At 49.3% G+C, this 11,919-nt stretch overlaps 1 protein-coding gene across 1 annotated transcript in view; it reads right to left on the bottom strand.

The window, feature by feature from the left end:
- Positions 1–11,493, bottom strand: part of KIF3A (kinesin family member 3A) — a gene marked incomplete at its 5' end in the record, with an annotated part of 15,826 nt that extends 4,333 nt beyond the window's left edge. The window contains 11 exons of the mRNA XM_010135362.1: positions 96–252; positions 1,716–1,724; positions 3,514–3,585; positions 5,188–5,289; positions 6,156–6,330; positions 6,698–6,895; positions 7,746–7,885; positions 8,615–8,720; positions 9,195–9,279; positions 9,512–9,656; positions 11,211–11,493. Coding sequence (XP_010133664.1) covers positions 96–252; positions 1,716–1,724; positions 3,514–3,585; positions 5,188–5,289; positions 6,156–6,330; positions 6,698–6,895; positions 7,746–7,885; positions 8,615–8,720; positions 9,195–9,279; positions 9,512–9,656; positions 11,211–11,493 — 1,472 coding nt within the window. The remainder of the gene's footprint in view (positions 1–95; positions 253–1,715; positions 1,725–3,513; positions 3,586–5,187; positions 5,290–6,155; positions 6,331–6,697; positions 6,896–7,745; positions 7,886–8,614; positions 8,721–9,194; positions 9,280–9,511; positions 9,657–11,210) is intronic.
- Positions 11,494–11,919: the final 426 nt, after the last annotated feature.

Raw genomic sequence — 11,919 nt, 5'->3', positions numbered from 1 at the left:
CCACGGGCACCCCACCACACGCCCCCCCACGTCTCCAAAGCTGAGTGACAGAGCAAGGAAAAGCCCACACGAACTGCTCGGAGCACGGTACTCACTGGGCTTTAAGCAAGTCCTTTTCTCTCTTCTCCAGTTCAGCTCTGGCTTTATTTCTTTCTTCTTCTTCCATATCAAGCTTAGTTTCAAGAGCTTTTCTCTCCTCTTCAATCTTTGCTTGCATCTCTACCATCTTATCAGGGGAAACTTTCTTTTTGCCTTTGGAACAGATAGAGAAAACAAATGAGCTCACAATAAGCCAACCTCTGCGCCGCAGCATTTTTTCCAAGTTCGGCTTCAATACTTGCATTTTAACAAAAATTAATTTAACTAGATGTCAGCTCCAAGCTGGGCACCACTCAGTCTTTCAAATCCCATTTTAACACTGACCACTTGTCACCAGTTCCTACAGAGGAGAAGCACTATGATACACAGACAGCATATGAGGAACGCCTGGAGAAGGAACGCTGCTTGAAGAGCAGCCTGAGCTGGAAACTCAGACGTTCTACCTATGCAGATGAGGTAGGGTGAAGGCAAACAGACTGCCTTACCTACAGCTGCCAGGAGTTACACACAGCAGTTTCAGATGAGCATCCCCACCAGAGCCCTGTTCACTGTCCTCCTGACAGGATTACCGCAGAGTGAACACGTGGATAGCAGAAGCACACACCAATAAGAAAATAGAGACTAGGGAAAGTCTGAACAGCCCCATGAAAGAGGCAGTTAAAGAGACTTTTTGATGGCATTTGACTTCCCACAGATTTGGAAGTACTGAGGTTTGCTGTGACTTGTGTCTTTACAGCATAACTACTGCTACAGCAAACCAGTACATCTGAGAGGGTCACAGAGGAGGCGGCCGGAGCAGCTCACTGAACCTCCTGGCCTGCAGGGCTGGTCCCAAACAAGCTGAGTTTGGAACAAAGTGCGAGACAGCCGCTCTTGGAAATCACTCAGCAAGTCTGGAGTCAACTTTCATTGTGATCCCACGAGTGCCTGAGGCAGGTGAACAGAGACCCGTGGGGTTATCTGGGGAGAGAGCTCAGCCTACGTGCGTTTCCTCACATCCACAAGTCTGCAAGTCCCACACCTCCCTTTAGTCGCTACAAGCCAATCCTCCATTTTCTTGCTTTGGTCTTTTCCAGTCAAAAGACAACGCAGATCCAGCTGCCTAGAAACTAACAGAAGCCATTGACTGTCAAGCGACTGGTTTTCTACAGTGACATAAAGCACGTGGGCAGAAGGTGCTCAGGGAAGTTGCTCAGGAAAAGGTTTCCCTTCCCTCCAGCCCTCGTGCCATTCAGCTTCTTTTATACACACACACGGCCCGAGGCAGACGGACAAACCATCCCTAAACACATACCTACCAATACACGTGTTTGTCCAGGCACACGAGAGAATTAATGAGTTTGCTGCAAGATAAAGACTTCAGCACTACAGCAACCACTCGGTTTCCCTCTGCTAAGCCTTGGCATCAGATAATAAGCACTTATTTCTGGATTGAGTAAGAAGCTTTCTGAAAGTGCTATTACAGAGCTCATCACATAGAGATGAGCCAGATAACAGCTTCTTGCCGTTAGTACGTACTCTCAGTTTAGGAGAAAAAGGTGAACTAAGCCAGGCTGTGAGCCCCTCTGCAAGCTCTCCAGCGGTATCGTAAGGAGGTGGAAATCAATTACACCAACCTGCTTGATCTTGCATTAAGAGGAAGCAGAAAGCGAATCGCAGGGAGGCAGCACACGCATGAAGAGAGGAGGAGAGAAAATATATTATTGCTTTGCTCATTTTGGACAAAGATCATCAGCATCAGAAGAAACGGTTGGTTCATGTGTATGTTTCTAGAGTAGAAAACACAGGATAACCATCACTAAAACACCCCGTTAGAGCAAACAGGAACGCATCATGGGTTTGTGCGAAAGCAGAGACAGCTTCAGTCCTTCAGAGAGCTTTGCATATCCAGGACAATCCTCAGCTCACTCTCACATTCTTCTGCCCATTCGATGCAGTGCAGAATCTAAACGTAACATCATGAGCCTGCCACAAGGACCATGCCCTAAGGAACAGCTCAGGGGGGTAGATTTCTTCAGTAAGAAGAGAATAAAAAAGCTTGAGATAGCTGTATTACCTGTGAAACACTGGCAGACAGAAGACTCATTCTAAGTTTTAACCAGGTTTCCAAGCCAATTCTTTGCAAGATACAGGACAGATGCACACAGGGGGTCTCAGCACAAGATTTCTCCATTTAATTACAGAGGGTATTAGTAGGTTAATTGGCAGTAACCGGTGCTTCCACAGAGGTATAAGCCAGGTTTGGGGATTCAGGCAAGGGCAGCAGGACAGGAAAGGGATCGTGAAAGACACCACATGCAAAAGGGTCACGTTGGAGGACAGTTAATATCCCAAACCACACGTAGCCACTTCTAATCACCAAAAACCCAGTAGCTTCCACACCAGAGCTGTCGCCAAACTCGCAGGAGATGGACACGTCCACCCACTGCCACATCTGCAGTTTGCCATTAACTGTCCTCAGCCAAATTCAAGCAAGCTTTGACCGAGCAAGTCTGAAGCAAGCACATTTCCAAGTCTACCATCATACGATCCACCAAAGGCCTTCGTTAGCTTATGACCCCCTTCACCTGCTACCACACCTCCTGTGAGCTGAGGATTTCCACCAGCACAACTAGTGGAAGTGTGGCTGAACTACACAGCAACACTTGCCACTCTCCACACAGGGGGGACAGTGGACTGCATCTACACAGGTGGCCACAACGGTGGGCAAAATCCCTACACACCACATCCTGAGTGGGATTTATTCCTTCAGTCACCACTGACTGACAGTAGAGTTTTTAATGGGACCGAGCCCTCTGAGCAGGAGCAGACCAGACTTCCCTCACTGCCAGACCAGAACCTAGATCCCTTGTTCCTCTGAACTAAGGCCCACAGGGACCAAGAACTTAATGTCATGGGGCAGTTAAACTCCCAGCTACTGTGTTTCCCTTGCAAGTACTAACCTGACATCACTTGATCATTGTCTGTCCATTCTTTCTCCAAAACTGAGAAGGTAGAGACCAACAGAACACAGCACAACCCACCTCACCTGTCCAGCTGGCCTTTCTCTGAACTCACATCCTAGCAGCTCCCATAAAACGTTAGCCCAGACTTTTCCCTGACATTTTAAGAGGGAACATTTAATGCAGAAGTTGCAAACTGTCTTTTTTAACCCATAATTTCTCGATTAGTCTTTAAATCTTGTTTAAGCAGCACACTAAACTGCTTCCCATTCTCTCACGTCTGGCCAGCAATGTGCACATTGAGGAGCTGTTTCAGGCACAGAAGCAGCAAAGGCAAGGCATGCTTTAGCACGGTTAAGAGCTCAGGCTTATCTTTCCAACAGCCATAGCGGGGAAGAGTGCGGCATTGCAAAATGGAGTGTGCAGATTATGGAAAGGCCAAAGCTTAAAGGACTGAAGAGCTCCCACTCACTAGTGAAGGACTTATCCAGAGGTTTCTCTATGACAGAGCATGTGGAGTCTGAACTACTGCTGCTGCTACTGCCTGGAAAACAGAAATGCGTCCCACAGAAAAACCCAGAGAGCAAGAAACATGCAGATGGGAAGTTAGTTCTAAAGGAAAGAAATCCAGAAGAGCCACAGCAACCCTGTTCCAAAAGGCGCAAATTCCCATTAGGAAGCATTTGCTTGGATCCCTCCCAGAGTCAGCGCGCAAAGCCACCGTTTCCCAGCACAAGAGAGCATGCTCAGAAAGAGCCTTCACGTTAAAACCCATCCTAACCAGCCTACAGCTTAAAACAACATGCCAAGGCAGCTTCCATCAAGCAACAACAGCACAGGAAGCCAGACCAGAGTGGAGAAGGCTGCGGGTATCTGCAGCAGCAGAGGATTCAGTGACCAGGAGTCCTTTCCAGTCTTACACAGAGGGCAAGGCGCGCTCTTCCCTCTGGAAGGCAGGACCAGCTCAGGCAGGGACAGTCACTGCGCGTACTCCTGCTGAGCAGTGCCCTTCCTGAGGGAACTCCACTACAGCAGCTTGTCTGGAGGGTCAGTGAGTCAGTTATTTGCCCTCTACTCCTTTCAAGCAGCATTTTGAAGGTGGTCTCCTCTTAGGAGGAAATTTGGGCAGGACATGGTGCTTGGAGACAACTGTCAATCATTTTGCTTCTAGAAATTACCAAAAGGTGAAAAATTACGTAGAAGTTGTTAGAACTATCACCAAAGGCATGAGAAAGGTCATTTATGACTCTGCTTGGACAGATACCAAAATGAAGAGAGTACATCTAAAGCAGGAACGTTTTAACAGCAATTTTTTGATCAGATGTGTATGATTCAGGACAGGAAGGCAGTCTGAGTGTCAAAATCAGTTTACTAGAAAAGCTGCATCTGAGGTACAGCACTGGGCTTGACTTCTCTATTCCCCATGAAGAAACCTCAGGAACACTGTTCTAGGGGCACAGCAAGCATCCCACGCCTCACAGTGACCTGCAGTTTTAGGTTCAGCAACACCCTGTGGGGTTTAGATGTTAGGGAGTAGTTTAACAGTGGTGTACATTGAAGCAAACTTCACCATGGGATTTCTAGAGTGCTCCCAAACAAGGCATGTGAAGCTCCCATTCAGCTTGCCAAAGACATCCAAGGGTCAAGTTTTCCCTCTACCAACATAAAATTAGACACAAAGTGTCTAAGACACTAAGTTACTAAGCATCCATGAGACAGATGAATCCTTTGCTTAAACCACAGCCAAAATTCCCCCTCCCCCCATTCCCATGGTTATAAAAGCCACATCTGCCTACCACTGATCTTTGGTGACTTCTTCCTCCCATTGCTGCGACAGGGAAGTTCCACCACAGCAGTCACAAGCCATACACAGCCACCTCGCAGCAACCAGGGAGCCACCACAAAAGAGGATGTAGCCACAAGCACAGCTACCCAAGTGGAAGCAGATACGACACGGGTTCAGAGCTGACCATCTACAGAGATGGCACCAAATCGCTTCATTTCTAGGAGAGGCATGATAACTGCAGCGGCACTAGGGCAGCTCTACAACTCCACTTCTCCCTGCTTGGCTCTGGCTGCAGTTTCCAACGCCAGCTCCAGGATAAGAGGAGACCGGTGGCACTGACAGAAATCTCTACTGCCTTACCCCGCCGTTTCTTCCGCTTCTCCCCATCCTCTCCAATCTCCCCATCGTCATCTTCATCCTCCTCTTCAGAATCGCTGCTCTCAGAACCAGATATCTCCTCCCCTAGGAGAGAAGAGTATGCTTTGAGATGCGCTTTCCTTCACCTCGTATCAGCTTGTTGTGACAGCAGCACTTGTCCAGACCCTACAGTGTCCGACAGCAGCTTATGAGCTCCTGCAGAAGTCAGTAATGCTTGAGCAGACCAGCTCAGGGAACTCCAGGAAAAATCAAGATAAGCAATTTAATGCTGTGAAGGCAGTGTGCATCTGTTAAAGCCCAAGCGGGTGCTTTTCATGGGAAATAAATGTCTTTGCACTGCTGAAACATTAAGCTACAAAGCTTTCCTAGCAGGATCTCCCCAGACCTTCTCTTCCACCTCAGACGGAAGAGCAAACGGTCAGTGAACAAACTTCACACAGATTTAATACTCCATCAGGTGTCTGTATGGACAAAGATAGATGGCTGTAAACGAAGAATGTGCAGTTCCCCAAATGGTCATCACTGGTGCCACTGCAGACTCCATGGTCCCATGCTGCAGGCTGAGTTTGGAAACCAAACTGAATAGAATCCAGCACTTCACAGCCTGGCCTCCCAGTAACGTTAGCAAACAAAAGGCTTGTTGTTATGGGCATTTATGCCCACCAAGCGAGCCAGGCACACCTAACTCAGCCCAGAAGCCACCACTGGCCCCGCTGACAAGTGCCACCTAGTGACAAGTGCAGGCAAAGCCAGCGCCCCCCCCACACCCAGCACCCTGCTGCCCTCAGGACACCTCTCCTGGAACCCCAGCAGGGCAAACAAAACCAGGACACCAGCCTGCATCAGCTACCAAACTTGTGACACATCTTCAAAGAGCAAGGAATGTTCACACTGACAAAATGAGTGTTGGTACAGGCAGAAACACCAGGAGGATGGGGAATCTCACTCACCTTCTTCCAGCTTTTTCTTAAGCTCTTCGATTTCCTTTTGGAACTGGCGGAGCAAAGCGTCCTTGGGATCCTCGTTAATCCTGGCCTTGTTCTTTATGTTCTTGGCTCGATTGGCGTACCGGAGAGTGCTGATGGTCTCATCATAGTTGTAGTCTGCTGGTCCAATGTTTGCACACTGTGACACACAGAAGACCGAGATACTGGGGACAGTGTCAGAGCCCAGCACAAGGCATTGCAGGGACCCATCCCAGCACTGCCAGTCTCACCCTGCTACCCTTTCCCAAGGTTTCCTGCTGCTTCTTCACCAAAGCTGCTTCTGGCTACCCAAGCACAGCTTCTGTTTGACCTTACACACCTGGGTACATCTGCACTGTGTGTGTTTAGAACCTCATCTCTACAGAGGCAAAGAGAAAAGGTAGAAAGAGATGCACACAGAAGGTTCCGAAGAGGCAACAGCCAGGCTCTTCTCATGGCAGAGTCACACTGCCCCTGTATAAATGCAGCTCAACAGCTGGGACTCGAGAGGGCATCTCTCCACTTACCATCATGGTTTTGGAGTTGCCCCCCAGAGAGTCCTGGAGGAGCCGTGTCAGTTTGGAGTTCCGGTAGGGCACATGGGTGCTCTTGCCATCCACCAGTGCAGAGATAACATTCCCCAGCGTGGAAAGAGAGAGGTTGATCTTGGTAGCTTCCTTCAGTCGCTGCCCTGTGGCTCCAGTTTTCGCCTGTCTTTCAGAACCCTGGAAAGGGACCAAGAAGCAGAAGTTACAACAGATCCTCTAAGACATCTCCTCCCTCCAAAGAGGATGGACCACAGCTGAAGCCTTGCCAGCAGCCATGTCACTAATCACCTCATCTGTTATTAGAGAACCAGGCTAAGCACCTCACACATTGCTAGAGACAAGTCAAACAGGTCCTAACTGAAGCTTTCAGTGCCAGCAAATTCCAGATCGTTCAAAGTAATGCAGCCAGCAAAAGGCAGATTTTGTCCCCATGAACAAAAATGTCATGAGAAGCCAGTCAGCAGTTAGGAGGTACCTCAGCTGGAGCTGCTAAGCACCATGTCCAGCCTCTCCTGTCAGCAGAGGGAGAAAAGCAACACTACAATGATTTTAAACAGTTTCATAGAGGAACCTAAACATACATCACGTAAATAAAGTTAACATGCAGACAGTGAAAGCCTTTAGTCTCCCGTTTCCTGCATCTTCTCCAGTGTAAAGTTTGGGCTATAATGTTGCCTGGCTGCAAGTGATGACCTGCATGGTCACAGCCCTCTACAAAAAACCCCAAAACACTCTTGCAAAGACCCAGTTCTGCTGCCCAAAGAGCTCTTTCCAATGTAGCTTATCCATTTAATGATTAATTCATAGAAACAAGAGAGCCCTTTACTGGGACAGGCCCTAGCTACACTAGAGACTTCCTGGAACACCTCCGAGTTCAGGCCCCAAGTGAATACAAGCCGAATACCAAACAGAAGTGTGGGCTTTAGCCAGGAAACCAGGGACATGCCCTTTCCCGTGCCTTCAGCAGCACATGCACAAGCAGCGATGGCCACCACACATTAGGGCAGATCCAGCTGGTCCTACTTACAGCAAGATCAACGAGATGCAGCTTGCCCATGCGCACGTGCATGTTTCCATCAACGCCCTTCTCGCTGCACTCAATGGTGATGGTGAAGATGGCGTGTGATCGGGAGCTGTGCTCATTCATGTTCGTGGCACCGACAGAACCTTTCCATAGAGAGAAAAGCAATGATCTCTTCAGAAGGAATCACAGGCTTCCTGCTCTCAAAGGAGCCTTATCCCCGCCCCTTCACCCAACCCTGGTTTTTCTAAAGATGGAAGAGGGCTGCTCAGACCCAGCAGCAAACTGTCTTGGGCACTGAAGTTCCAGCACACTCCAATCTAACTAGAAGTGCTGCAGCTTGCTGTAGCTCTAAGCCAACCACAGACTCCCACCCCAAGAGCAGCAGTAGTTGTCACCTGTCTTCAAGGCTACAAAGAGCAGCAGCCTAAGGCATTCACAGCTGCTCCCTGAAAACAGCTGTATTTTGAGATGAGAACACAGCAACCCATGCCAAGAGCAACAGTGGTCAAAAACTCCAGCTCATGAAAGGATCTCAGCTTATCTAAAGTCTTCCAGGAAGACAAACCACCTCCCACTCACAGCACAGTTGGCGGTTGCTCATCCTGATCAGAACTGAAGAGGAAAAAGGACCAAGACACACAGTCATGGTTCTGACAACACTGACTGCCCTCCCCTTCACTGCTTCCCCCACTGGCACTGGCCAAGGAGGGAGGCATAGCCCCTGCTCAGAAGAGGTTCAGGGGGAGGTACCGTTTTTGCTCTGCTCACATGGACAATCTTCCCAGCATTAGGACCAGGATCTCTTTCTGCAGTCTCATACCAGCCCTTTGCTCTGCCGGAGCTGTAAACCCGCCCACAGCCAGACTACGTACGGTTCTTGTGGCCCAGTGTCATGATTCTGTCCATATCATCTGCATTGTTTACAACATAAGCTGAAAGGTCTTTGATATAAACTCCCACATCGGGTCTCTCTTTAACCTAAGAGAGAAACAGTTTAGATGGAGCATCCTCAGGAGATCCCCAACAGTGATTTTCAGGGGTACTGTAACAGGACAGTGATTTATTCCTCCAGGTTCTGGTTTGCACATGAAATCCTCCACTCAATCAGAGCAGCTCTGGAATAGTTGTGCAGGACAATATTCCACTAGTGACAGTGACCTCAAACCTCAATCTCCACTCCAGTTCCTAGAAGGACTGATGAGGGGCCTTTGGGGTAGAACTGCAGGCACAGAACTGACCCGGAGGAACAGCCAGTTTCACCTCACTGCTGCCCACGCGGGGAGGATTCAGAGTGGTCAGCAGTGACATCCAGCTACCGTAACTTAGAGGAAATAGTACCTGTGCTGAGGAGCCCACCCTCCCCCTCCCCCCACAGGCGCTTCACTGCTCTTCCAAATACAGTATCGCTCACAGGTTCCGAACACACATCCCACCCAGAACACCCCTGCTCACCTCTAACCTCTGTGTCTGGTCTTTTCCCAGCAGGTCCCGCACTTCTTCATTGTAAATCTCCAGGTAAGACACACGAACCAAAAACCTGAAGACAAACAGCTCAGTAGCTTTCACAGTAAGACATTTGTTCAAGTCCAAACACAATCGCAGAGCACAAAGAAAACACAGGGATACACCAACACCACCCTGGCAAGAGCTGCCCAAGGAGGAGGCTCTGCACAGGGCCAGAGGCACCGTTTCAGTCGCCATGTCAAGGTCAGGCTCCTGCTACAGTCGGATACAGAAAAGACAACCAACCGTGAAGAGAAGCTGTTTACCTTGTGTCCCCCTCTGCCTTGGCGATGTGGCCAAATATATGGGCAAAGGAATTGGGAATGATGCCTCTGAGCTCAGGAACTGCTCGGACCCCTTCCATGGTGAAAGTTTTGCCTGTTCCAGTCTGCCCATATGCAAAAATAGTACCTGAAGGATAAGAAAACACAGCAACAAACTCTAAGAAGCTGCTCGCTGCAGTTTTCTTCATCCCTTCTCAGCCTGATGGCATTAAACATCTCTACTGTTACGGAGCTGAATTTTTCCACCCACTCCAGTGGATGCTGGACAAGGCTGGGAGCAACAGGAACACAGACAAGCAGAGCAAACAGGCTGAGCCACCACTTTATCCAGCCTCAGAACGGCTAAGAAAAAGCCAGTGTTTTAACTGCACAGAGGGATTGAAGAATGGAGTGCTAGTACACTCAGGTCTCTCACAAATAATTAAGACAAGCCCAGTTAATAACCTGGCCAATTAGAGTAAGATCATTATATACCAACTGCAAACCCAACCACTTCTAGTGCTCCAAGCCATGGCAGAAACGGCGTGAGGCTTCTACAGCACAGGCCACAGCACAAGCCCCGTTCTGAACCCGCAGAGGCAGCTACAGCTCGGACTAGAACCACAGAACGGTTTGGGTTGGAAGGGACCTCAAAGACCACCCAGTTCCAACCCCCTGCCGTGGGCAGAGAAGACCTTTGGAAAGCGTGCCGAGACCCCAGACTCTGGTACTTCAGAAATACAACGGTTCTTAAACTCAGCCTAGCGCTGCTGGGAACTCCAGTTCTCACTGTCAAGCCACTGACTTTAGTCTGGGAAAGCTGAACAGAGTATTGCAGATGGAAAAGAACCGCAGTCACCTGGTCCCACGGCCTGACCAATTCAGGGCTCGTAAAGAGTTAAAGCGTGTTCAGGACATTGTCCAAATGCCTCAAACCCCAACAGGCATCCACCACCTCTCCAGGAAGCCTGTCCCAGTGTTTGACTACCTCTGGTAAAGAAATGTTTCCTGATGCCCAGCCTGACCCTCCCCTGGTGCAGCTTTGAACCATTATTTTTTGAACCACAAATCTGAAATAGCACAGGAGCTTATTACCTTAAAAAAAACCTCGTAATCTGTCACTGTTTAGAGTATTCTGTTATGGAAAGCAGCAATTTGCCTTCTGACCAGCATCTGCTTCCCTTTACCGAGTACACGGACATGCATCAGACACACACCAACCACAGTCATTCCCTTCCCAGCCACAGGAAGCAATGGGCAGTCTGTGGGGTAGGGCAGAGGTGTGGAACTAGTCACCTTTGTTTAAACCAGGGGAGCTTAGAGGAGGATGCAGCAGTTACATGGACCAGCCTGGGGTCCACGCCGGGTCACGGCAGGGCTGGTGCAGCTGCTGGTTACTGAAACTCCGTGGTGCGGAGCCACTGAGGATGCTGACGACAAGACAAAGAGCCCATCTTCTGCAAACAGGCAGCCAGACAGCTCAGTGACCTCGCTGCTCACCACCGATCTCGTGCTGTCGATGGTCACAGAGGGTACAACCACCGATACTCAGAACAGCCAGGACCCTCAGTTCGAGGCCACAACACAAACCACACAGGTGAAACACCCCCAGAAGGTGAAACTCTCTCTGACAAGAGCAGCAGGAACTGTAGCAATGCAGAGAACAGAGGATGGGAGCCTTGGCTTCAGACACAGGACTTACCATTGTACCCTTCCAGGACAGAGTCAATAATGGGCCTGGCGGTTAAATTATAGACATCCAGCTGTTTGCTCTCCGGTCCAAACACCGTGTCAAACGTAAACGTCTTGGGAGGCTCATTGGAGGAGTCTGTTTTGTGAACAGTTATAGTTCCTCTCATCTCATCTACATTCACTGCCATTTTGTAACCCGTAGCTTTCTCTCGTTCGTTGAGAGGCCGGCATCGCACAACCACCTTGACATTATCGCAGCTCTCTGGCTTGTCCAGCTTCTCAGCCTTGTTGATCTGTAATTATTTAGAAAGCAAAAAAGACACACGAGCTGTAACACTACTGTAAATACCAGTGTTTCATCACAGACACAGCTGAATCAACTCAGGCAGATGCCAACACCTCCACAGGACCATGACCTTGGGGACTTCAAACCAGAGCTGGTTTATAATTAAAGCTGAAGGAATGACATACACTGATTTGGTCAACACAGAGACCTCATCGCTCTCTACAACTTCCTGACAGGAGGTTGTAGCAAGGTGGGGGTTGGTCTCTTCTACCATAACAAGTGACAGGACAAGAGGAAATGGCCTTAAGTTGCACCAGGGCAGATCTAGGTCAGACATCAGGAAAAACTTCTTCACCAAAAGGGTTGTGAAGCCTTGGAACAGGCTGCCCAGGGCAGTGGTGGAATACCCCTACCTGGGGGGGGGGGGGGGGGG

This window comes from Buceros rhinoceros, unplaced genomic scaffold, assembly GCF_000710305.1.
Source record: "Buceros rhinoceros silvestris isolate BGI_N320 unplaced genomic scaffold, ASM71030v1 scaffold3954, whole genome shotgun sequence".
NCBI lineage: Eukaryota > Metazoa > Chordata > Aves > Bucerotiformes > Bucerotidae > Buceros > Buceros rhinoceros.
The sequence above is the reverse complement of the archived record's forward strand: the minus strand, read 5'-3'. Positions and strand labels throughout refer to the sequence as shown.